This window comes from Lynx rufus, unplaced genomic scaffold, assembly GCF_022079265.1.
Source record: "Lynx rufus isolate CCGP_SWC_20201006 ecotype Redwood Valley unplaced genomic scaffold, mLynRuf1.p SCAF_7, whole genome shotgun sequence".
NCBI classification, from domain to species: domain Eukaryota; kingdom Metazoa; phylum Chordata; class Mammalia; order Carnivora; family Felidae; genus Lynx; species Lynx rufus.
This window is the reverse complement of record NW_025814889.1, coordinates 15,507,374-15,533,790: the sequence shown is the minus strand read 5'-3', so window position 1 is coordinate 15,533,790 and position 26,417 is coordinate 15,507,374. Positions and strand designations below refer to the sequence as shown.

General features: G+C 42.3%; 1 protein-coding gene across 5 annotated transcripts in view; it reads left to right on the top strand.

Annotated features, from left to right (window-relative positions):
- Positions 1 to 1,492: 1,492 nt before the first annotated feature.
- The window catches only part of RSU1 (Ras suppressor protein 1), a 202,719-nt gene continuing 177,794 nt past the window's right edge, over positions 1,493 to 26,417 (top strand). For 3 of the 5 annotated variants that reach the window (XM_047066516.1, XM_047066519.1, XM_047066515.1), the window contains exons 1-2: positions 1,494 to 1,603; positions 1,840 to 1,951. In XM_047066516.1, coding sequence (XP_046922472.1) covers positions 1,843 to 1,951 — 109 coding nt within the window. In that variant the 5' untranslated portion in view covers positions 1,494 to 1,603; positions 1,840 to 1,842. Of the gene's footprint in view, positions 1,604 to 1,839; positions 1,952 to 26,417 lie in introns of all 5 variants that reach the window. The other 2 variants (XM_047066517.1, XM_047066518.1) reach the window with 1 other exon arrangement.

Sequence of the window (26,417 nt, the reverse complement as noted above, 5' to 3'; positions counted from 1 at the left end):
GATATCTCCGAAAACGTTAAGTAAAAAAAAGATAAATTAATGAAATACATGAGGTGGAAAACAAGATACCTATAGGAAATTGTCCTAGGATGCTGCCCTCTGACAGATTTCCTGAAGGTGCGAAATCAGAGAAAATGGCTGGAAAGACATTTCAAAGAAATAACAGAAAAAAATTTCCAGAGAGGAAGAGAGAAATGAATCTTCAGCTGGAAGGGCCCAAACGGATGCTAAACAGATTAAATTTAAAAAGACCCCCAATTAGATTATGGTGGCATTTCAGAACATGATAAACAATTCAAAGATCACAAAAGCTTCCCAAGAGAAAACAATAGTTCTCCCGCAAAGACTGGAGGAGATTGACACATTTCTGGGCATCATCATTGGAAGCATAGATTGATCGAACTATGCTTTTGAGATCTAAGAGAAACTGATATTGAACCTAGAATTCCATGCTAGGCAAATAAGAAAGGGTTGGGCAAAACAAGAACATTTTAAAACACAGAGCTACTCAAAATTTGTGCCTCCTATACATGGTCACAGAGAAGTTTACTTGAGCGGTACTCCAGCAAGATGTATACAAGAAAGGTCTGTTTAAACCCAGGAACCCGGTTAAAGAAACCACAGATCAGCTCTCAGCTGGAAGAGCAGAAATAATTAGTCTAAGTTAGAGCAGAAAGGTAGTAGGTTCCTAAAGTCTTCAAGAAGAATTGAGTGGATTTAAATCAACGGGAGATACGATAAAGAAGCTTACAGGAAGAAAAAGAAAAGCAGTTAGAAACTCCAGTAAACACACACACACACACACACACACACACACACAAAACAAAAAACCAACAATGAAAATTGCATTTAAAAACTCATCATTCAATAGAAAGCAAACTAAAATATGTCATAATTTTGAGTGTAGTAATAAGAAAAGAGAAGTCATTTATCTGTGTGTATTCCCCTTCATGTGACACAGAGGTCCGGGACTCCGAGCTGGGTGCTGGGAATATAGACCCCGTGCAGTTCTTGCGTTTGAGCTCCTGATACAGCGGGAGGCAACGACTGCTGATAAATGGAACCTCAGTTATAGAAGTACAAAGAGAGGCAACTTCTCGCTTCTCCACCTCCCAAGCCCAGCTACAACACCCTCACCCCGCAATCCCCCTCCAAACCTTCCCGCTTCCGCCCAAAGCACTCAGTGCTTCGGCCCACGAACCGAGCCTGCGCCAACACTACTGCGCAGGCTCCCAGGCGGGTCCGCGCGGATTGCAAACCCAGAGGCATTCCGGGGGAGGAACGAACCTCGGGGTGGGGCGGAGTCTCCAGGCCAAATGACGGACGTGATTGGTCAGCCCCCGGGTACACATTCCTTTGTGGGCGGAGCCTCACCCTGGAGCCACGTCTAGTAAACTGTTTTCCTAATTTGGAAAGGGTCAGGCGCGGGCGGGGCGTGGAGCGGCGAGCCGCAGGGTGTGCGCTTGCGCGGAGCTCCGGGACAGGGCGTGTTCCCCGTTCCGGTCCGCGTTTTGCTCCGAACGAGTGCATCTCTTGCCACTCAAGTGCGCCCTGCGGAAACCTGTGGTTCTCTCGCCCCACCTGTTAGGTGCTGCCTTCCGCGGTGAGTGTGTGTGGTTTGTACTTGGGTTCGCCTCTCCCCGCGCCACCGGAGTAGTACTGGACGCTTCCCACGCTCTTGCTCCGCCCCGCCCCCTCCCTGCACCCGGACCCTGCCGGCCGTTGCCCACCATCCAAGCCTGGGGGAAAACTGGACAGTGCCAGCCCGGGGCGTCTCCCCTTTCTCTCCCTGCACCGCCCTGACCGTCGCCCACGTGCTTGTTGTTGTCATTGCTACAGAACATGTCCAAGTCTCTGAAAAAGTTGGTGGAGGAGAGCCGGGAGAAGAACCAGCCGGAAGTGGACATGAGTGACCGGGGCATCTCCAACATGCTGGATGTCAACGGCTTGTGTAAGTTCTCGGGCAGGGTCTTCCCCTTGGAGCCTCTGGAGGGTTTACAAATTTTCCAAGTAGCTGCCGGCCGTGGTATGAGAGGTTGTAAAGATTTACATCCCGCTCCCTGCTTGTCAACCTCGCTTGTGGAGAGCTTAGCCCAGAAAGTTTGCAATCAGAATTACGCTCCGTTCCGATTGGAAGATGAACCTGAGAGTCCAGGGAAAGAATCACACAGATAGGTGTAGCTGTACCTCATTGTTATCAGTGCTGATCGTCTGCATTTGGGTGGATTTCCCACACAGTGTGCTTAATACCCACTTTATTTTCAATTGAAAATCATTTTGGGGGCGCCTAGGTGGCTCAGTCAGTTAAGCGTCAGACCCACTCTTGGTTTCTGTCCAGGTCATGGTCTTACAGTTCTTGAGTTTGCTGCTTGGGATTTCTCTCTCCCTCTCTCTGCCCCTCCCCTGTTTGCGGGCAGGCTCGCAAGCTCTCGCTCTCTCTTAAAAAAATAAACATTGGGGCGCCTGGGTGGCTCGGGTCAGTGAAGCGGCCGACATCAGCTCAGGTCATGATCTCACCCTTTGTGAGTTCGAGCCCTTCGTCCGGCTGTGCTGACAGACAGTTCGGAGCCTGGAGCCTGCCTCGGATTCTGTGTCTGCCTCTCTCTCTGCCCCTTCCTAGCTCACGCTCTCACTCTCTCTCTCTCTGTGAAAAATAAATAAACTTAAAAAAATAAAATAAATAAACATTAAAAAAAGAAAATAATTTTTGAATCATGCTTCCTTTCTCCTAATACAGTCTCTGATCCTTGAACAATTGCCACAGAAAAGTTATGTGATCACTATTCTTATGCCTGGAGTATGTTAAACGTTTCTTGACTCTCTACCCTTTTTTGGCTCTTTATTCTACTTAGTTGAGGCTTTTGTTACCGCCTTCTTGTGCTACTGTGATGTCTCCCTAACTTTCCCTCTTCCAGTTTTGCTGAGCCTGTTTACCCACTTTTGTTTTCAAGTGTTGCTTTTCTGCAACATACCTTACTGTGTAGCTCTCTAAACCAGAGATTGCAAAGTCGCATGTCCATTGGGGCCAGGTGAAGGTGGTCATGGACTTCATAAGAGGTATCTCATCTGAAGGGGGCAGCTGCTACACCTGCTACTCACATCCAAACAATTGTCACCACCTGGGGATGTGGATTTAGTGTTGCCAGAGTTGTTTTTTTTTTTAAATTTTTTTTTCAATGTTTTTATTTATTTTTGGGACAAAGAGAGACAGAGCATGAACGGGGGAGGAGCAGAGAGAGAGGGAGACACAGAATCGGAAACAGGCTCCAGGCTCCGAGCCATCAGTCCCGAGCCATCAGTCCCGAGCCTGACGCGGGGCTCGAACTCACGGACCGCGAGATCGTGACCTGGCTGAAGTCGGACGCTTAACCGACTGCGCCATCCAGGCGCCCCGCCAGAGTTGTTTTTTAAGAAGCCAAGAATCCAGATTTTTATATGAAATTTCCTAAGTTTTAGATGTTGACAGCCAATTCCAAAATTTGAAAAATAATTTCCTTATAATTTTTTTAATGTTTATTATTTATTTTTGAGAGAGAGAGAGAGAGCATGAGCGGGGGAGGTACAGACAGGGAGACACAGAATCTGAAGCAGGCTCCAGGCTGCAGGCTCCGAGCGGTTAGCCCAGAGCCCGACGTGGGGCTCGAACTCATGAGCTGCGAGATTATGACCTGAGCCGAAGTCAGATGCTCATCTGGCTGAGCCACCCGGGCGCCCTGAAAAATAATTTATAGGTGAAATAAAACTCTTCTTCAGGCAGAACGTGGCTTAAGGTTGGACCTTCTCCCTTCAACACTTCTCCTGGTTGTTCATTACCAACAGTAATGCTCCAGGTTCTTTGGCGTGACAGGCAGAGCCATTCTGAATCTGACCGAAACCTACCTTAGTGCCTGTCCCTTCCACGCATTTGTTTTCCCAGCCACACTGAACAGATTGCCCATCCCGAACCAGGGCACACTCTTTCAGGTCTTTGTGCTTTCGAAGTATTGTTTTCTTCTTCTCCTTTCCCCCCCACATCTTTTTACTTATCTGTCAAGTGTCAGCTTAGTCGTCATAGCCTCTGTGAAGCCCTCTCTGTCTGTGTCGAGCAAACACCGCCCTTTCCCTGTGAAGTTGGATATGCCTTGCCTCGTGACTCGTTACACGGGACTGTGATGTGTTCTTCATGGAGATGTCTCTCGTCCACATTGGAGAGTGGGGGCAACGCTGTCGTGCGGTACTCATACTTGTCTGCTCTATAGTGCCGGGGACACAGTGGGTGCTCAGAAAAGTTGGATGGATCACGGAAAGCCTGACGGATTAGGCCCGAGAGTTGATGAGACCCAGACCAGGACGTGACTTTGGAGAAGGAGGGGAGATATCCAGGAGACCTAAAAGATGATGGATTCCTGGTTAGGCATGGAGAGAGCAGAGTCAACTTTACTGTGAACGTGTGGTTTGTGCCCAGGACAGATGGGCGTTGGTGCTCTTGAACCATCTCTGCAGAAGGAAGGGGGGCGAGAAGTCCTAGAGTGTTTGTATTTGGTGACCCTAAGATGCCTGCCCTCCAGCTTTAGCTTTTGTGCTAATTAGCATCTCAGCCTCTTGAGATGTGTCGGCCTCTCTCAAGTGGTGATGGCATCTTGGGGGCAGCAACAGAGACACTGTCCCCGGGACTGAACTGGCAGTTGGAGATCTGGATGTGTGCCTGTGCTGCCCCTTCCCGGCTCTGCTTAGGTCATGGTGACCGCCGGAGGCTCTGCTGTAACCGAGGATGGCGAGCGCGAGCGGGAGGCTTCTCTCTGCTGTACTTGTGGCCCCGTGGCTTTCTGCTCCCCATCATGGCCGAGGAGCTTTCTAGCCCTTGGCTTTGAAGACGTTTCTTGATGTAATATTTATAAGTAGGGAGAGTGGCATAGCTATTTCGGTTCACTCGCATTATCTCTTTGAAGCCTTGGCTTTTACTGAAGAAGAAAAGATAGCCACTTGCTTCCTGAGAAAGCTGTTTCCGGTGTAATATCAGGTGGTGCAGAGCAAGATCCTTATTCTCCCAGGGAAGTAGCTTAAGGAAGAGCAAGGCTGCATCTCGGGGAGTTGGGGGAGTAAATTCGGAGATTTCGACCTCCTCCAGCTTCTGGGGTGTGTGGAGACCCACAGAGTGGCCCCTCTCTGCTGTAACTGCCTGACTTCTGGACTCCTGGAGTCTGGAAGCTTCCAGGATGCCTCCAGAAGCCCATTTCTTGACTGGGGTTCATTTATTGGTAGTACGCATAATGCTTACTGTGTATATTTTAACAATCTAGATATTAAAGTGTTTGACCTGGTTACTTAAACTGTAGCATAAGAATTCCCCTATTTCTTTACTGGTAAAACTTTAACTGTAACCATGAGGTTTTCTGTCTTAGCATGAAGATTCACCACGGGGAATGATTCATTTGCATGGGTAGGGAATGGTCATTGTGTCTCAAGTTTTCCCTTCATTATCCTTTACTTTGTTTAGTTTCTCAAAAGATAAGAAATAAGTTTTGAAACTAAGAATGGAGGTTTTGTACTTCCTTGAAGCGCGTGAACCGTCTTTCTGCGTGGGAGAATCGTGTCTTATAAATGCAGCACTTTGCTTTCTCTGAGACGGTAAATTGTCTTTAAAAAATATTTTCAAGCGTTCAGGTCCCAAAAGCTTTGATGGGGAAGTCTTCATGGGCCAGAGACAGACATCAGACAGATGCTACTGTTTTCCATCCAGCCAGATTCTAGGCGGAGCCAGCCCTCCCCCCCGCCCCCCCCCCCCCCCCCCGAGCCTTCAAGTGGGAGAATACAGTGCTTACCAGTGGGGCCCTGGAGTTGCATAGGTTGGGTTCAGATCTTCATACTGTGGAACTTCAGAGAACCTACTTAACCTCTCTGAGTCCTCATCATCACATGGAAATGTAAGTGCCCACCTCGTAGGACCGGATTAGCCACGAGGGCACTGATGCATGTCAAGTGCTCAGCACCGCGCCTGGTACTGCGTGAGCATATAGTGAATGTGGACTTTAGTAGGAATATCCAGATAGAGCCCATAAGCCTCAGACGTAACCAGTTCCGTCGCCGTCGACAGTCTGGACCAAGGAGAGCGGGCTCGTTAGGCTGGGTCAGGCATTTGTGTCAGGTGTTGACGTTTTCTGTGGTAACTTTACAGATCCCGAAGCATCTGGCACTTTGGCCTAGGATTCCTAAAGATTCGGGTTGCTCTTTCTTTGAAATTACTCCCTCATTTTATTTTCCTTCTTATTTTTTTTTTCCTATGTGGCATGAAATCTGCACACACATTCTCCTTAAAGCTTCCAAGAGTAATGGTAGCAATTTTGTTCTCTTTATTGAAGAGATTTCGCTGCAGACCTGTGCGGTGTGCAGCTGTCCTCACCTGGATGATAAAGCTGCTTTTGAAGGGCCCTGTAATCAGCTTCTGTGGGAGCAGAGAATCCCATTAGTAGCCAGGGAGACTTTTTTCATTTCTTTTATTTAAGTCTTTTGTGACTTTTTTTTTTTTTTTTTTTTTTTATCTCTTCAAGTGTATTGCCCTCTGGGTGTCAAACCTTTATCAGTTTTTTGGTGGTTTTCTTTTCAGGTTAGGCCAAAATATCTTTCAGATAAATTATAAAGAAAAATAACTCACCTTCAAGGCAGTGGTCTTTCTTTTTTTTTTTTTAATGTTTTGTTTATTTTTTTATTTTATTTTTTTTAACGTTTATTTATTTTTTGAGACAGAGAGAGACAGAGCATGAACGGGGGAGGGGCAGAGAGAGAGGGAGACACAGAATCCGAAGCAGGCTCCAGACTCTGAGCCATCAGCCCAAGAGCCTGACGCGGGGCTCGAACCCACAGACTGCGAGATCATGACCTGAGCTGAAGTCGGACGCTTAACCGACTGAGCCACCCAGGCACCCCATGTTTTGTTTATTTTTGAGAGAGAGAGACAGAGTGAGAGCAGAGGAAGGGCAGAGAGAGAGGGAGACAGAATCAGAATCAGGCTCCAGGCTCTGAGCTGGCAGCACAGAGCCCGGCACGGGGCTCGAACTCACGAACTGTGAGATCATGACCTGAGCCAAAGTCGATGCTTAACCCGCTGAGCCACCCAGGCGCCCCGAGGCAGTGGTCTTTCTAAAGGACCATGCAAGATAATCAACAAGCATAATCATGGGTTTTCTGGAAGGGCTGTTTCACAAGCTCTGTTAAACCTGGACGTGGTCACCCCCTTAGTACTTTCTTATCATTATAGGCTGTCTTCGAGGAAAGATAAAGGAGCTGGAGGACATGTCACGTTAGCTATAATTCTTAGTAAGACCTTTCCTTTTTTATTTTTCTAACTTGCACAGATACGCCCACAATTGTGTTTTTAACCCTGTGGTATCCTGGCCTGGGAAGCCCTTTCCCCTCTTCTCCCCAGCCAGCCTCCTGTACCCCTGTCAGTGCTTGCTGGCAGACGGTATGATTGATCCATCCACTTCCCCGCCCCGGTGCTGTTTTTAACCCACCGTCCCATCCAGCCTGGTTTACATGTCTCCTCTGGGCCTGGTGTGCGCACCTCTCTTGCCTCTGTACCTGGCACAGTGCTTGGAGAAAGCTCCCCCAGAAGGATTGCTCTCTGCTAAGAGCTGTGCCTCTGCAGGCTAGGGTAGAAAGCACAGCGCAGGGGAGGGAACACGACCCAGGACTCCCCTACACGGCCCCCTCCCTGACTCTCCAGAGGGAAGCCTGGTTACAACCATCAGGAACGTGCTATAAACTGCTCAGTGTTCTAGTTCTGATTTTAGGACAGTGTAAAAACGGAAAATGTCTCATCCAGATAGGAAATAAAGGAAGAAAAAATATGATGCCTTTAGTGTGCCTGAACATTTAATAATGAGTCAATTGATGTTGCGGCTTCGGTCAGCCTTGGCCTCTTATTTTTTGGAAGCAGCTTTTTTGTTACTAGCTGTGTAACCTTGGGCAAGTCATGTCATTTCTCCGCGCCTCAGGTTTCTCATCTATAAAGTGGGGATGATGAAAGTAAAGTAGCTACTTCAGAGACTCGCTGTGAGTCATTATCTGTAAAGTACCTAGTAGGGCATCTGGTACATCATGTCTGAGTCCGTTTGGCTGTCGTGACAGTGCCTTAGATTGGGCGGCTTACAGGCAACAGAAATTTATTTCTTATAGTCCTGGAGGCTAGAAGTCCAAGGTCAGGGCGCGGGCGGATTCATTATTCCTGGAGGATTCGCTTCCAGGATTCACTTCCTGGTTCGTAGAACCTCCCCATGGTGACTGGAGAATGAGCCTCTCTCAGGTGTCTTTTACAAGGACGCTAATCCCGTTCCTGAGGGCTCCACCCTTTTCACCTCATCACCTCCCAAAGTCCCCACCTCCTGATACCATCACAGATAGGGATTAGGTTTCAATATATGAATTTTGGGGCCACACACTTTAGTTCAGTAGCATGGCACGTATTCGTCTTCATCTTCACTATTTCTAATATCTGAAAATCTGTTTTATCCATGATTGTGTAAAAAAAAATGCAAAGCAGTGTCTGTTTAGCTTTTAGAATTCTCGGTAATGGTGCTTCTCCAGTGACCTTCGCCTGCTTATCTCTCTGCTGCATGGTGTCTGGGCACCCAGTGCCTCATTCCCCACCCGATTGAGAATTGCCAGGAAGTTAGATGGGCATGTCTGGTGTGACAAGGTCAGGAGGAAGAACCGTGGCCTCACACGGCAAATTCAGAGCCTTGGTCAACGTGGGAGGTAGTTGGGGAGGCAGCAGGGCATTTCACAGGATGTTGGTGGTGATGTGCTTGTGTCTATGGAGAATGACAGGCATTGAAAAATGGTGGCCATTTTCGACTAAGTGAAGTACCACAAATCCCCCAGTAACTGTGTGTTGAACTTCCTAGCATTTTTTCAGGATGGGTGCTATCCAAGCCAAGTCTCTGGGAGTTTCCTACCTACTGAAACTTTAAACTGTCCATGGATAAATTAATATTTGCTATGTTAAGAAAACTGTGAACTATATAATCAATCTGCAGTAGTTGGATTTTTAGCATCAGAAACTGTTAACACCCACCGCTTTGCCATTACAGCCAGCTCTTAATCGTGCTCATCAGTGCTGAAATCGATGTGGTTACTATTGAGAGCCGCATCACATCTCCTCTTTCCATAAATTTACAGGAACCTGGTTCAAAGAAATTTTATCTGGTTATAGGAGATCCACTCCTATAGTTATAGTTTTGCCAAGCAAAAGCTAGAGATGATTTCTTTACATGACCTTTGCTTTGAATAGCACGTTTGGGCACCCTGGTTTATTTTTATTCTTTAAAGCAATTTCAGCATAAAGATGTGGCTGAGGAACAGTCCATGTAGATGAAATGCCTGGCCTGCAGGGGTCACTGTTGAGACTGTGTTTTCCTCAGGGCTTCTCTTGGGACTTCCTGCCCCATGTAGATCAAGTGTCTGGCCGGCAGAGGTCACTGTTGAGCCTCTGTTTTCCTCAGGACATTCTACACCTCCTCCTGCTCTGTCATCCAGTGCTACCTAGGCGGTTGCTTCCTTTCTCCTCATGCCACCTCCTTTGGGTAGAGATAGCCCCCTTTATGGTACTTCCATGAACTTCACAGTCAAAGCAACCTCACCTTTGTTATGTTCTGATTCCCAGTATCTTTAATATTGTCACGTTTCATAATTACCTTGCAGGCCTGAACCCTATTGGAGACCCAGGGGCTTCTGAATGGAGAGGTGCTGACCAGTCAGTGCATTTCTCTCAATGAAACACAAGAGAAATGGAATCTGCAGGGCCCCCTTTGGGCGGATTTCACCCGTGTGTGATGCCTACCGATGTAAAAGAGTACTTTGGATTGGAGGTGTTGGTTAAACCAGGAAGACAAATGATAGTATAACATTCCCTGCTTTATTCGTCTGCCAGGGCTTCCATACAAAACCCCGCAGCCTAGGGGGTTACGGAACAGGCATTTACGCCTCGCAGTTGTGGAGGCCGAAAGTCCAGGCTCAAAATGTCAGTAGGGTTGGTTTCTCCTGAGTCCTCTCTGCTTGGTTTAAAGATGGTGGCTCCCTCACTGCGTCCTCACACGGTCTCTCCTCTGTGCGCACACGTGTGTGGTGTTTCTCTGCGTGTCCACTTTCCTCTTCTCAGGAGGACACCACTCAGCTTGGATGACAGCTCACCCTAACAGCCCTGTGTCAACTTCATCACCTCGTTAAAGGTCTTGTCTCCAGATACAGCCCCATTCTGAGACACCGGGGGTTAGGGCTTCAGCATATGAATTTTGAGGGGCCACAATTCAGCTTATAACGTCTACACCAGAGGTTCTGAATGATCTACACGTGTTTATGTCGGGGTGAGTGGTTGTTACACTTGAATTCTATCACCCTGTGGTGCACATGGTAATTGTCAGCATCTTACAGATGGTGAGTCGGAAGGTTATGTAGGGTCTATAAGTTCCTGGTGGTGGGGTACACGCTGCAGTGTGTCGGACGCTTCTGTAACACTGTGGCACGTTTTTGCACCCCTGAAGTACAGTGAGGGCCTGGCGCAGATGTTAAGGAGTGACGATTTCCAGGGCCGACTGGGGCCACAGACCTGACCTCAAGACCGTCAGTTTCAGAATTCCTTAAAAACACCACACTGGGCAAATAACTTACGCATTCAGCCAGTGCCATATATACATAGTATAGTAATACACACACACACAAATGTTCAAACACACATTGCCTACCAGGCACCAGGTACTGTACTAAGCTCTCCTTATGGATGAGTTCTTTTAAACCCACAGTTTCATTATGATTGTTGTCTTCATCCTCATCCAGTTTATGGCTGAGGAAGCAGATTTAGAGAAGTTAACTTCCAGTCACACAGCTAATGACAAAGAGAGCCAGGATTTGAACCCAGGCCGTCAGACTTCAGAAGCTGCGTTCTTAGCTGCTGTCTTGCCTCCTGTCACTAACCTTTTCGACGGGCGCATGCACATACAAGGACAGAGCGGTTAATTCAGCAGGTGCACAGTGAGCGACCGCTAGCAGTCCGGTTCTGTCGTAGATGCCAGGGTACTGCCGTCTGTGGACTAACAGTTCGGTGTCGATGTAGGAGCGCATTTGGGGATGCCGACCTGCCCGTGCTCAGGCCGATCGGGCCGAGGAAGCAGGAAACTTCTTCTTCCTCACTTACACACACTCTAAAAAAAATATCCACTTCCAAAAAACTCTTGAAGCAACCATTTGGGTAAGTGCACGTGTCACTGTACAGCCTGACACATTCTTAAACCGAGAAACAACACGATCGAGCGCCCGTAAGCCTTTCTTCTCCCAGTCACTGTCCCCTCAAGGATAAACACCGTCCTGACCCTGAAGGCATAGTTTTGCCTGTTTTTGCGCATCGTTAAATAAAAGACGATAATATGGGTGTTTAGGTGGCTCAGTCGGTTTTAAGTGTCTGACTCTCGATTTGGGCTCAGGTCATGGATCTCACGGTTGTGATATTGAGCCCTGAGTTGGGTTTCGTGCAGGGCGTGGAGCCTGCTGGGGATTTTTCTCTCTCTCTCTGCCCCTCCCCTGCGCATACTCTCTCAAGAAAAAAAAAAATTAAAAAGAGGATTATATGTGCACACTCTTGAGTGTCTGATTCTCTTGCTTAGCATCATGTGACAGTCATTCATGCCGTAAAGTTGGGTTTGGATCCGCTGTGTGAGTTCTGCCCCTATTTATTCCTCCACTCTGCTGTTGATGGGCATTTGGATCGTTTCCAGATGAGGGTAGTTATGAATAGTGCTGCTGTAAACCTATGAGCCCATGCCTTTGGGTGAACACACACACGGTCATTTCTGTGGGTTGTGGACCCAGGAGTGGAATTGTTGGGTCTGGAATGTGCTCTTACATACTTGTAAAAATGGAAGGCAAGATTTCCCCGAATAGGGAGGATACTGGAAACTTCTGTGATGGGCAAAGGGTGAACATTGTTAACGCATAATGAGATCTCACAGACCGTGCTGGCCCGGCCCGGCCAGGCCGTCTTCCCAGAAGGCTTGTTCACACCACACCTCAAGCCTGTCTCTGAGAAGGACCTTGTCTGTTGACCAATACCTTCTATGCTATTAGCTCGCAAACTTGGCTGCGAATTAGACCCTAGGGGACCTTTAAAGTTTCTAATGCTTAGGCCACACCCCAGGCCAATTACATGAGAAGCTCTGAGTGTAGAAGCAGGTATGAGAATTTTTGCTTCTTAAAAGAGTGTGTTTGGGGCGCCTGGGTGGCGCAGTCGGTTAAGCGTCCGACTTCAGCCAGGTCACGATCTCGCGGTCCGTGAGTTCGAGCCCCGCGTCAGGCTCTGGGCTGATGGCTCAGAGCCTGGAGCCTGTTTCCGATTCTATGTTTCCCTCTCTCTCTGCCCCTCCCCCGTTCATGCTCTGTCTCTCTCTGTCCCAAAAATAAATAAAAACGTTGAAAAAAAAAAAATTAAAAAAAAAAAAAAAAAAAAGAGTGTGTTTGCCTGCTTGCGCACCATAGCTGTGCAGCCATTGTCCTCGTTCAAACACCTGTTGTTCATTTTTGCCCCGTGGGAGCCTCTTCTACTTTGCTCTCCCATCCATTTGACATGGCCTTTCCGTTTGCAAGACCGTCTCCGCCAACCTCCTTGCCACGTGAGGTACCAAGCCGTCCCCGATGTGTCTGTCACTTCCTGCCCCAGACCTAGAATCGGCCAGTCCTCTGAGAAACCCTGGTTTTGCTTGTATGTCTTAGTGGGAAGTATTTTAGGCCCAAACTGGGCTCCACGCGTACTTCTTCCTGCTGGGTCATCGGTGGTTTTTAGGCTTTTTTAATGGACATGGCTAAGAAGAGTATGTTTTGAAGGAGAAGATACTAATGAATTCCAATTCGAATGTAGGACCGTAAGGCTGTTATTCTTCACGCTCCACATCTGTTTCCTTCTACACTGAGCATCCTGATTCTCGGGGCTACAAACAGTGGTAGAATTGGAATATCTCACTTACTTGGTCGATACCAGGGTCCCCACTGATAGTGCTGAAAACAGTTGTTTTGTGTGTATGCTTCCCCCATTCTCTCCCCCCTTCCTTTTTTTCTTTTTAAACTGGACTTTATTTTTTAAAGCAGTTTCTTCTATTATTAAAACCCCCACCATTTCCCCTGTCATTGGCATCTGGCATAAGTGTGGTAATTTATTAAAATTGACAGACCAGTGTCCATAAGTTAACTGTAGTCCACAGTTTACTGTTTACTCTGTGTTGTAAGGCTCTGTGGGTTTTAACCAATGCGTAGTGTCGTGCAGGAGAGTTTCACTGCCCTAAATATCCCCTTGCTTTATTTATTTTTCCCTCTCTCTTCCCTTACCTCCCTGCGAACCCCAGGCAACCACTGAAATTTTACGTCTCCGTAGTTTTGTTTTTCCCAGAATGTCATATAGTTGAAATTATATAGTATGTAATCTTTACAGAAAGCCGCCTTTAACTTAGCGTTGTGCGTTTAAGATTCTTCTGTGTCTTTTCTTGCCTTAAGAGCGCCTATCTTTTTTTTTACTTAGAAATTTTTTCAGTATAGTTGACACACAATGTTCCATTAGTTTCAGGTGTACAACATAGTGATTCAATGTCTGTATACCTTACGCTGTGCTCCCTACAAGTGTACTTCTCATCTGTCAGGATACAACACTATATCACAGGATCACTGACTATATTCCCTGTGCTGTACCTTTTATACTCATGTCTTATTCTATAACTGGAAGCCTTTATCTCCCTCTTCCTTTCCCTTCCCTTCCCTTCCCTCTGGCAGCCATCAGTTTATTCTGTATTTATAGGTCTGACCTGCTTTTTGCTTTTTTATTCACTTGTTTTTTCACATACCTTTTTATTATTGAATAATGCTCCATTGTCTGGATGTACCACAGTTTACTTATCCATTCACCTACAGAAAGGCATCTAGGTTGCTTCCAAAATTTGGGCAATTATGAATAAAGCTGCTGTAAACATTCATGTACAGATTTTTGGGTGATTAAGTATATTTAGTTTAATAAGAAACCGACAAAATGCCTTTAGAAGTGGCTGTACCATTTTGTGTTCCCACAAGTGATGTATTAAAGCTCTGTTTTTGCCTGAATGTGGTGATGTCAGTGTTCCGGATTTTAACCATTGTAGTAGTGTATAGTGGTATCTTGTTTTAATTTCCGGTTCCTTAATCACATGAGGTGTGGACAGTATTTTCACATTTCAAATTTGCCATTTGTGTATCTTCTTTGATGAGGGGTGTTTCTTGGTCCACTTTTTATTTGGGTTGTTTTCTTATTGTTGAGTTTTAAAATCGGTGTGCATTAGATAGCAATCCTATACCACATAGTTACTTTGCATAAATTTTGTCACAGTCTGTGGCTTTTCTATTCGTTTTCTTACCATTTTCTTTCACCAAGAAGTTTTAAATTTTAATGAAGTCTCACCACCTTTTTGCTTTTGGATAGAGTGTTTGGTGTTATGAATAAAAAGTCATTTCCAAATCTAGGGCCACCTTGATTTGATTTTTTCCTTTCTTTATTCTAAGGTTTTGCATTTTACACTTAGGTCTGTGATACACCTTGAGTTCATTTTTTGTGAAAGGCATTAAGTTCTGTGTCTAGATTCTTTTTGTTTTTTCTTTGAATGTGAATGTCTCGTTGTTTGAGCACCCCTTGTTGGCAAATTACCTTTTTTTCCACGGAATTGCCTTTCTCCTTTGTCAAAGATCACTTGACTGTATTTGTACCTGTCTGTTTCTGGGCTCTGTTCTGACCATTGATCTGTTTGTTCTTTTATTAGTACCATGCTGTCTTTATTACAGTGGCTTTATAGTAAATTTTGAAGTTGGGTAGTATCAGTTTTCTGACTTTGAGTTTGCTTTTCTTCTCCAGTATTTTATCGGCCATTCTGGGTCTTTGGCTTTTTCATATAAAGCTTAATTTATTGACACCCATTTATAAAGTTAATTTATTGACATCCACAGAATAAACTTGCCGTGATTTTTGATTGGGATTACATTGCATCTATGGATGTAGAGTTCTTCATGATCCTTTATTATCCTTTTTAACATTAATATGATCAGTAGTGATGACCTTCCTTTTATTTCTGGTTGCCTCCAAAATTTGGGTCTCTTTTTTTCTTCCTAGCTAACTTGCCTGAAGGTTTATCAATTTTATTGATCTTTCGAAGTACCAACTTTTGGTCCCAGGGATTTTCTCTACCGGTTTCCTGTTTGCAGTTTCTTGATTCCTGCTCTGGTATTTATTGTCTCTTTTCTTCTGTTTGCTTTGGATTTAATTTTGTTCTCCTTTTTCTGGTTTCCTAAAATGGAAGCTTAGATTACTCGTTTGAGATGATCATTCTTTTCTGATATAGGCATCAATGCTATAAACTTCCCAGTAAGCACTGCTTTTGCTGGATTCCACACATTTTACTAAGTCATAGTTAATTTTCACTTAGTTCAAAATATTCTAAGTTTCTCTTGAGATTTCTTCTTTGACCCATGTATTATGTAGAAGTACGTTGTTAATCTCCACGTATTGGGATTTGCTGGGTATTTTTTGAATTACTATTTTCTAGTTCAGTTTCATTGTGGTCCAAGAGCATACTTTGTATGATTTCTGTTATTTTAAGTTTGTTAAGGTGTGTTAGATATCCGGAATGTGGTCTGTCTTGGTAAATGTTCCATGTGAGCCTGAGAAGAATGTATATTCTCCTGTTGATGTATTCTGCTGAGGAAGTATTCTACAAATGTCAGTTAGGTACGCTTGATCGATGCTTAGTTTTTCCTTTTCTGCCTATTGGGCCTTCAATTACTGATAGAGGGGTGTTGAATTTCCAACTTCCATAGTTGATTTGCCTGTTTCTCCTTGCAGGTCTGTTAGCTTTTACGTTACGTTATTTTGATGCTGTGTTATTTACATGCACGATGAAGATTGTTATGTCTTCTTGGATCAGTGACCCCCTTATTCTGTAATCCCCTCTTTATCCTTGATAATATTCTTTCCTCTGAAGTCTATCTGGAATTAATATGCCTACTCTGGCTTTTCCTTTCTGTTTTTAAGTGTTAGTATGGTATATCTTGCTGTATTACTTTTAGACTATCAGTGGCTTCATATTTAAAGTGGTTTATTTATCTCAGACAACATATAGTTGATTTTGTTTTTTATTTGGCAGTCTCTGTCTTTTAATTGGTATGTATCTCCCTCTCCCCTTCACCATTTTGCCCACGCTGCCCACCCCCTTGCCCTCTGGCAACCATCAGTTTGTTCTCTGTATTTATAGGTCTGATTCTGCCTTTTGTTTATTCATTTATTGATTATTTTTTTAGATTCCAGTTATGAATGGAATCATATAACATTTGTCTTTCCTAGTCTGACTTATTTCACTGAGCATAATACCCTTTTAGTCTGTTTATGTTGTCTTAAATGACATAACACACTCCTTTTTTAGGGCTGTGTAATATTTCGTGTGAGTATGTGGGTGTGTATGTATATGTAGACCATGTCTTCCTTATCCATTTGTCTATTGATGGACACTGAGACTGCTTCCTTATTTTGACTGTTGTAAATAATGCTGCAATAAACATAGGAGCGCATAGATCTTTTTGAATTAGTGAATAGTATCCTCATTCCCATTTCTTGTCACTTAGTACATTGCTGTCATTCATTGTACGTATCCATAAGCAATAATCAATGAAAACGTTGGTTGCTGTAATTATAAACTGTTATCTGTGTGACCATTTAATAACTTTATATAATGTTTTTAATGCTCTTCCTTTCTTTACGTAGTTTTGAGTTTCTGACCTTTATCATTTTCTCTGAAGAACTTCAATACTTTTTTTTTTTTTTCAAGACAAATCTCTCAATTTTTCTTAGTGCGAGAAAGTCCAGGATAATTTTGCTGGATGTAGACTTGGAGGTTGGTGGGCTTGCTTGTTCAATGCTTCAGTATTTCACTCTGTACTCTCCTTTGTTGCGTGGTTTCTAAAGAAAAGGCCAAGGCAGTTTTTATTGTTCCTGTCAGGTAGTGTTTTGTCTTCTTTTCTCTCTTTCATGTGTTCTTTGAATGTTTACTCTTTGTCTTTGGCAGAATACTGTCTGCCTAGGTGTAGTTATTTTGGTAATTATCCTTGTAGGTAATTATCCTCTCCTTAACTTTGGGTAAGTACCTACAGAGGATATGTTGGTTTGTTGGTTTAGTGTCCATCATTAATTTTGGAAAGTTCTCAGCCGTTAGTACCTCAGATATTTCATGTTCCTTATCACCACCACCCCTGCGGTCCCCTTCCCCTCCCCCCCTTGGTATTCCCATTATATGTATATTACACCTTTTGGAATTGTCACCTAGTTTTTGGATATTCTGTTCTATTATTTTCATTCTTTTTTTCTCAGTTTGTCAAGTTTATGTTGACGTATTTTCAAGCTCACATGACTGTCAAGTCTACGGATGTACTCATCAAAGACCTTTTTCATACCTGTTACATTGTTTTGATTTCTAACATTTCCTTTGATTCTTTCTTAGAGTCGCCTCTGCCTACATCATGTGTTCTTGTGTTTTTGCATGCTGGCTAATTTTGCACTTCACATATCAATGAGAATTATTTTATATTCATTCCCGTTCTGGTAATTCTGAAGTCTCTGTCATATCTGAGTCTGATTCTATTGCTTGCCTTGTCTCTTTAGACTTTTTTTTTTTTTTTTGCCTTTTAGTATGCCTTGTAATTTTGATGAAAGCCAGACATGATGTCTTAAGAAAACAAAACTGATGTAAAAAGGCTTTTAGTGTAAGGTTTGTTTTCTATGGCTACAGGATTCATAGGCTAGAATTTCCTCCAGTATCCTTGTTTTTGTCTTTCCTGTTGTCTTTGAGTTTCCCTAGAGACTCCTCCTTAGTAGTGTCTGATCATTGTAGTTTTTCAGCTATAACCTTGTCACTGTATGGGAGCCCTATTGGTGAGGTGTGGAGAGGTGTGGGCCCTTACCTTCCAAACTGCTTTTCAGCATTTTTCTTTGCTTAGGTGAGATAGGAGGGTGAGAGGAGACTGGACTCGGGTATTTCTGTCTCCCGTGTTGGTTAGGGTGTGGTACATCGTTTCTCCTTTTTTAAGAAAAACAGAATGCTGTCTCCCTTCAAGGTTTTTATTTACCCCTTCCTTGCTAGAAGCAATGGGGGATATTTCTCAGTGATTTTTCAGTCTGAGAACCCGGTGGGCTCCTGCACTGGGGCCCCGGTGGGGCCCTAGGAGTTTTTCTCTCTCAAGTGATTTGATGACTCAGTCTCCAGAAATTACACTGGAAGTGTTGCTACCAGTTGCCGACAGTACTGGCTGTTTCTGCTGCTGGGAAGCTGTGATTCTCGATCACCTGGCTCTGCGGTTTTCCGTGTGGTCGTTTGCTCTGTGACCTCATTTCTCTTATGGATTGAAGATGAGTTGTTTATATTGTGTTTAATCAGCATTTTTCTTGTGATGATGAGAATAACGATTTCCAGGTTCTTGGTGTGCTGGCCTAGAAACCAGATACAGCTTTATTATAATTCTTACAGTGCGTCTCCCTGTTTTTTAATACATGAGTCATATCTAAACTTCTAGGGCATATATCCATTATTATACTCTCTCCCTGTTTAACTATCATCTACTCTTTGTTCTACAGATACCTATATAGTTTTTACCTGTATATATTTACACCAGTCCTCAGGTCAGTCTCTCTTGCTATGTTGATTGCTTGAGCCTCATGCCCTGATAAATTTCACAGGAAGGACCCTAAAATGAGTATTTTCCAGGGTTGGTTTTTTTTGTTTTTTGTTTTTTGTTTTTGTTTTTTTGCATGTTCATGATAGAGAAGTATTTGTACCCTCTTTACTTAAAGGTCAGTTTTATTGGATATAAAGACTCACAGTGTCTTACCTGGAATATCAAATGTGTATCATTTCTTTCTAGCATAAGCCACTGCTGCCCCAAAACCTGATATCCTCATTTCCTATATAAACCATAGTTCCTTATTTGAGATGCTGAGCAGATTTCTTACTTTTCCTTTAAGTCCAGTAATTTTAGTTATGTCTTGGTAAGGGACTTTGTAGATTATTTCCCAGGTATGTGGTATGCTCTTTATATTTGCACTATGGAAGATGAAATCTTCTTATTTCAGGGAATTTTTTTTCCACGTTATTTTATATATGTATATGTTCCCTTACCTTGTGTTTTCTTCTTTAGGCATTTTTTTGTGTTTGTTAATCTTGCCTGCCTTTCATATATATTATTTTCTCCCAAATCTTATTCATCTCTTTATTTCTTCCTTTTTAGAAATCTTCACTTTACTTCCTATTTCTTGTAAGGCATTCTTTTGTGTTGATTTTTTTTTTAATGTTTATTTATTTTAAGAGCGAGAGAAAGCGTGAGCTGGGGAGGGGCAGAAAGAGAGGGGGAGAGAGAGAATTTTAAGCAGGCCCTGCACTCACCAGATGTGGGGCTGGTTGCCACAAACCATGAGATCATAACCTGAGCTGAAATCAAGAGTTGGATGCTTTACTGACTGAGCCACCCAGGTGCCCCATGTTGATTTGTTCTTCTGTGCCTTTGAGTCTCATCTTTTTTTTTTAAGCTCTGCATTATAATTTAATTTTGATTGAAGTATAGTTGATAACAATATTAGTTTCAGGCGTACAACATAGTGATTCAACACTTATACACATTGCAAAATGATCACCATGATAAGTCTAATTACCAGTTGTCATCATTCCAAACTGTTACAATTTTATTGACTGTATTATTTATGCTGTACTTTACAACCCTGTGACTTGCTTATTTTTGTAACTGGAAGTTTATTCCTTTTACTTCCATTGAGCTATTTTGCCTGTCTCCCAATCTCATGTCTGGCAACCACCAGTTTGTTCACTATATTAATAATGAGTGTGTTTCTGTTCTGTTGATTGATTTGTTTTGTGTTTTAGATTTCATATATGCACTTGTGTGGTATTTATCCTTCTTGGAGTGATTTCCCTTAGCATAATATCCTCTAGGTCCATCCATGTTGATGTAAATGGCATGATTTCATTTTCTTTATAGCCAAGTATTTATAAATCACATCTTCCTTACCCATTTATCTGTTGGACACTTCAGTTACTTTCAAGTCTTGGCTATTGTAAATAGCTACAATAAACACGGTGTATATATCTTTTCAAATTAGTGGTTTAGTTTTTATTAGTGTTTTTTTTTTTTCATAAATACTAGAATTGGAATTGCTGGGTCATACGGTATTTATATTTTTAATTTTTTGAGATACCTCCATACTGTTTGCTATAGCAGCTGCATCAGTTTACATTCCCACCAACACTGGGAACACATCTTGTGTTCTTGTCATTTTGATGGTAGCCATTCTGACACTTGTGAGGTGTTAGTTCATTGTTGTTTTGATTTGCATTTCCTTGATGATCAGCAATGTTGAGCATCTTCTCCTGTGTCTGTTTGCCATTTGTATGTCTTTGGCAAAAGGTCTATTTTGGATCTCTGTCCATTTTTTAAACAGATTGTTTGTTTTGGAATTGAGTTGTAGGAGTTCTTTATATATTTAAGATATTAACCCCTGATTGGATCTATAATTTGCAAGTATCTTCTCCCATTCAGCAGCATGTCTTTTTGTTTTGCTGATGGCTTCCTTCTTTTTGCAAAAGTCTTTCAGTTTGATGTAGTCCCAGTGGTTTATTTTTGCCTTTGTGGCCCTTACCTGAGGAGATAGATCCAAAAAATACTGGTAAGACTATTGCCCAAAAGTTGACTGTGTTTTATTTTAGAAGTTTTATGGTTTCGTGTCTTACATTTAGGTCTTTAATCCATTTTGAATGTATTTTTTATGTAGTGCACAAAAGTGTTTCACTTTAATTTTTTTTGGCATGTAGTTGTTCAGTTTTTCCCAATACCATTTATTGAAAAGACTGTCTTTCTCATTGTATATTCTTGGGTCCTACTTTGTAAATTATTTGACCATATAAGCATAGGTTTATTTCTGGGTCTTCCATTCGGTTGATCTTTGTGTCTGTGGCTGTTCTGCTACCATACTGTTTTGATCACTAAAGCCCTGTAGTATAAGTGTGAGATCTGGGAGCATGATAACTCCACACTGTTCCTCTTTTTCACTATTGCTTTGGCTATTCAGAGTCTTTTGGCTCCATACAAATTTTTGGATTCTTTGTTTTAGAAAATGCCATTCTATTTTCATAGGGATTGCCTTGAATCTGTAAGGGTACTTTGGGCAGAATGGACATTTTAACAATATTCGTCCAAGGCATGAGCATGATATTGCTTTGTGTTAATTTGTTTTCATCACTGTCTTGCAATTTTCAGAGTACAGGTCTTTCAGCTTCTTCGTTAAATTTACTTCTAGGTGTTTTGTTTGATGCAATTATAAATGGGTTGTTTTTAAAATTTCTTTCTGATACTTTTTAGTATATAGAAATACAACAGATTTGTATATATTAATTTTGTATTGTACGACATTAATGAGTTTATTGTAATAGGTTTTTGGTGTAGTCTTTAGGGCTATCTATTTATGTTATGTCATCTGTGAGTAGTGACGGTTTTACTTTTTCTTCACCAAATTTGTATTCCTTTATTTTTTCTTGCATGAGTACTGTGGCTACAAATTCCAGTATTATGTTAAAAAAAGTGGCAAGAATAGGCATCCTTGTCTTGCTCCCGATTTTAGAAGAAAAGCTTTCAGATTTTCACCATTGAGTATGTTTTCTGTGGGTTTGTCCTACATGGGTCTTTATTATGTTGAGGTATATTCCCTCTATTTCCATTTTGTTGAGTTTTTATCATAAGTAGATGTTGAGTTTTGATAAATGGTTTTTCTTTGTCTATTGAGATAGGATTTTTATCCTTTGTTTTGTTAATGTATATCTCAATTAATTTGCAAATACTGAACCATCCTTGCATCCCTAGACTAAATCTCATTTGACGTTGGTGTATGATCCATTTACTGTGTTTTGAATTTGGTTTGGTAACATTTTGTTGAGGATTTTGGATCTGTGTTCATCAGGGTTATCAGCTCGTGATTTTCTTTTGCTGTAATGTCTTTGTCTGGTTTGGTTAGGGTAATACTGGCTTTGTAAAATGAATTTACGAGCATTTCTTCTCTTTGGCTTTTTGGAATAGTTTGAGAAGGATAGGTATTAACTCTTTTTTCAATGTTTGATAAAATTTACCTGTGAAGTTGTTTGATCCTGGACTTTGGTTTTGGGGAGTTTTTTGATGACCAGTACAGTTTTGTAACTAGCTATTGGTCTGTTCAGATTTCCTATCTCTTTTTTTTTTTTTTAACTTTTTTTTTTAATGTTTTATTTATTTTTGACAGAGAGAGAGAGAGACAGAGCATGGGCAGGGGGAAGGGCAGAGAGAGAGGGAGACACAGAATCTGAAGCAGGCTCCAGGCTCTGAGCTGTCAGCACAGAGCCCGACGTGGGGCTTGAACTCATAGGCTGCGAGATCATGACCTGAAGCGAAGTCGGACGCTCAACTGACTGAGCCACCCAGACGCCCCTTCTATCTCTTTCTAATTCAGTCTTTGAAGCTTGTGTATTTCTTGTGTATTTTTGAAGCTTGTGTATTTATCCATTTCTTCTAGGCTGACAAATTTGTTGACATATATCCATTCATAGTAGTCTTTTGTAATGATATTTTATTTCTGTGATATTGTTGTAACTTTCTCTTTGACTTCTGATTTTATTTATTTGGGCCCTCTCTTTTTTTTTCTTGATGATTCTGGCCAGAGGCCTTATCACTTTTGTTTATCTTTTCAAAAACCAGCTCTTAGTTTTACTGATATTTTCTATTTCTTTGGTCCCTGTTTCCTATATTTGTACTCTGATCTTTATTATTTTCTCCCTTATACTAACTTTGGGCTTTGTTTGTTGTTTTCCTAGTTCCTGTAGATGTAAGGTTAGATTGTTTATTTGAGATTTTTCTTGTTTCTTGAGGTGCATCTGTATATTAGGTACTATGGGCACCTATAAACTTCGCTCTTAGAACTCCTTTGCTATGTTCCATAGATTTTTGGCATGTTTCCATTTCCATTTTTGGATTTCCTCTTTGAGATCTTTGTGACCCATTGTTTGTTTCGTAGCATGTTTATCCTTCATGTGTTTGCTTTTTCCAGTTCTTTTCTTGTAATTGATTTCTAGCTTTACACTGTTGTGTTTTGAAAAGATGCTTGATACAATTTTAGTCTTCTTAAATTTACTAAGACTCATTTTGTGGGTTAACATGTGATTTGTCCTGGAGAATGTGCCATTTGCACTTGCAAAGAATGTGTGTTCTGCTGTTATTCGGTGGATTATTCTATACGTATCTGGTAAGTCCATCTGATCTAATGTTTAAGGCCACTGTGTCCTTATGGATTTTCTGCCTGGGTGATCTAACCATTGATGTAAGTGGAGTGTTAAAGTCCACTATGATTATTACTGTCAGTTTTTCCCTTTATGTCTGTCAGTTATTTGCTGTATATGTTTAGGTGCTGCTATGTTAGGTGCCTAGATATTTACAATTGTCCTATTCTTTTGTTGGATTCATCCCTTTCTCATTATGTAATGTCCTTCTTTGTGTCTTGCTGCAGACTTTGTTTTAAAGTCTTTTTTGCCTAAGTATTGCTGCCCATGCTTTTCCTTGCATTTCCGTTTGTATGGAATATTTTTTTCTATTCTTTTCAGTCTGTGTGTATCTTTAGGTCTTAAATGAGCTTTTTGTAGGCAGCATATATCAATGGGTCTTTTTTTTCTTTAAATCCGTTCAGTCACCTTGTCTTTTGACTGGAGCATTTAGTCTATTTACAGTTAATTTCTGATAGGTACGTACTTATTGCCATTTTGTTTCATTGTTTTCTGGTTGTTTTGTAGTTCTTTTCCTTCTTTTGCTCTCTTCCCTTGAGATTTGATACTTTCCTTGGTGTTAACAGTTTAGATTCTTTTCTGTTTGTGTACCTGGTAAAGGCTTTGGTTTGTGGTCACTATGAGGTCTGTATATAACATCCTATGTATACACCCCAAGTATTTTAAGTTGATGGTTGTGTAAGTTGGAACACATTCTAAAAGCACTACGTTTTTAAATGCCCCCCCTACCAGATTTTCTTTTTGATACCATATTTTACATTTAAAATTTTTGTGGACTCTTAACCAATTATTGTAGATACAGCTGATTTTATAACTTCTGTCTTTTACCATAAGCTTTATAAGTGGTTGATCCACTGCCATTATTATACGTTTGCTTTTACCAGTGAGGTTTTTTTCTTTCATAATTTTCTTAATTCTTGTTATGGCCTTTTCTTTTTCCCTTTAACGTTTTTTGTAAGACTGGTTTAGTGATGTCGAACTCCTTTAAATTCTGTTTTCCTGGGAAGCTCTTTCTCTCTCCTTGAATTCTGAATGATAACCTGGTCAGGTAGAATATTTAGGTTTTTTCGTTTCAGCACTTTGACTATATCATGGTACTTCCTTCTGGCCTGCAAATTTTCTGCTGAAAAATCAGCCCATGGCCTAATAGGGTTTCCCTTGTAAGTAACTTTTTGCTTCTCTCTTGAAGCTCTCTTAATATTTTCTGTTTATCTTTATTCATGACATTTTAATTAGTTTCTTGATCTGAATCTCTTTGGGTTCATCTTGTTTGGGACTGTCTGTGATCTCTGGACCTGGATGTCTGTTTGCCTTCCTAGGCTAGGGGAATTTTCAGCAATTATTTCTTCAGATAAGTTTTCTTCCCCTTTCCCTCGGTCTACTTCTGGGATCCTTATAATGCAATGTTATGTGCATGATGTTGCACAGAGGTCTCTTTATTCTCTTTAATTTTTTGTTTTTTCTTCTTGCTCTTCAGTGTGGGTGATTTCTACTACCCTGCCTTCTAGGTCACTGATGTGTGCTTTTGCATCCTCTATTCTGCTGTTGTATTTTTCACTTCCATGATTGTATTCTTCAGCTCTGAATGGTTCTTTTTTTTTACTTCATGCCTTTCCCTTAAAATTCTCAGTGTTTATCCATTTTTCTCCTGAGTTTGATGGTTTTCTTTATGACCGTCATTTTGAACTCTTTATGAGGTAGATGGTTTATCTTCCTTGTGTATAGTTCGTCTTCCAAGATTTTGTCTTATTCTTTCATTTGGAACCTAATCTTCTGTCTCCTCATTTTGCCTGACTCTGTTTCTCTGTAGTGTGTCAATCACTTATGGCTCCCTGTTTGAAGAATTGGCTTTATGTAGAAGATGACATGTTGGGTACAGAAGTGCAGTCCCCTTGGTTACCAGACCCAGGCTTTCCTAGGATATCCTCTGTGTGGGTTTTGTGTATCCCCCTGTTATATCTGGACTATGACTGCCATGGGCATGCTGTTTAGGGGTTTGCTCCCAGTGTGGCTGGTGGTGAGGCCACTGGTCGGCATGGTTGGAATCCCCACCCTGAGTGGCAACCACTTTGGGTGGGGCAGTGGTTTCAGGCTGAGGCCACTTGCTGGGTGTAGCAGGTTGGGAACCATTTTGAAGGGGTACCTGGTGGGTTAGTGGGACTGGTCTGTTGGGAAATGCCAAGGCAGAGTAAGTTGTGCTAGCAAGGTGGATGGATAGTATCAGAAATGGCACCCACCAGTGCTGGGCTGTCTAGGCAGAAGGAGGGTAAGAAAAATGGTACCCCCCCCCCCCAGTACTTTCATTCCTGGAGAAAATTCCTATAGATCCCTGTTTCTCCAGCATACCCCTTAAAATTAGGCATAAATATTCACACCTGGCTCAGGTACTTTTCACACTGCTGCTCCTGTGCTGGATCTTGGAGCGAATGAGTTCGTGTATGGTTCTTTGAAGGACTGAGTCTTGGTTTCCTGCAGCCCGCTAGCTCTCCCAGAGTTAAGCCCTCCTGATTTGCAAAGCAAGACATTATGGGGACTTGTCTCCCCAGTGCAGATCCCCAGGGAGGGGGTGCCTGATGTGGGTCTTGAACTTCTTGCTCCTCGGGAAGGATGTGATATCCCTCCTGCCTGTGGGTTGCTGTGTCAGGGTGTGGGTCCCAACCAGACCAGATCCCTGCTACTCCCTCCCTTCCCATTGTGGTTTTTCCCTTATATCTGTAGCTGTAGAATGGCTGGCAATTCTGGTAATCTTCATGTCATTCTCAGAGCTGCTCTGTATGTGATTGTAGCCTTGTTGTGTCCATTGGAGTTGACAGGCCCAGAATCCTCCTACTCGGCCATCTTGGTCGTCCTCCTCCATCTTTATTTCTGGGATTTTTTTTCTTTTGCTTTCAGTTCTTTCTTGAGTTCTGATCTTTCCTTCCTGAGTTTTCCCAATTCTGGTTTATGTCGTTTCTTGTCTCATACAATTTTTTAAAATGTGTTTTCCCTTGTTTTGAAAGCGTGGGTAACAGTTTTGATCTGTGTTCTGGGCACAACTTT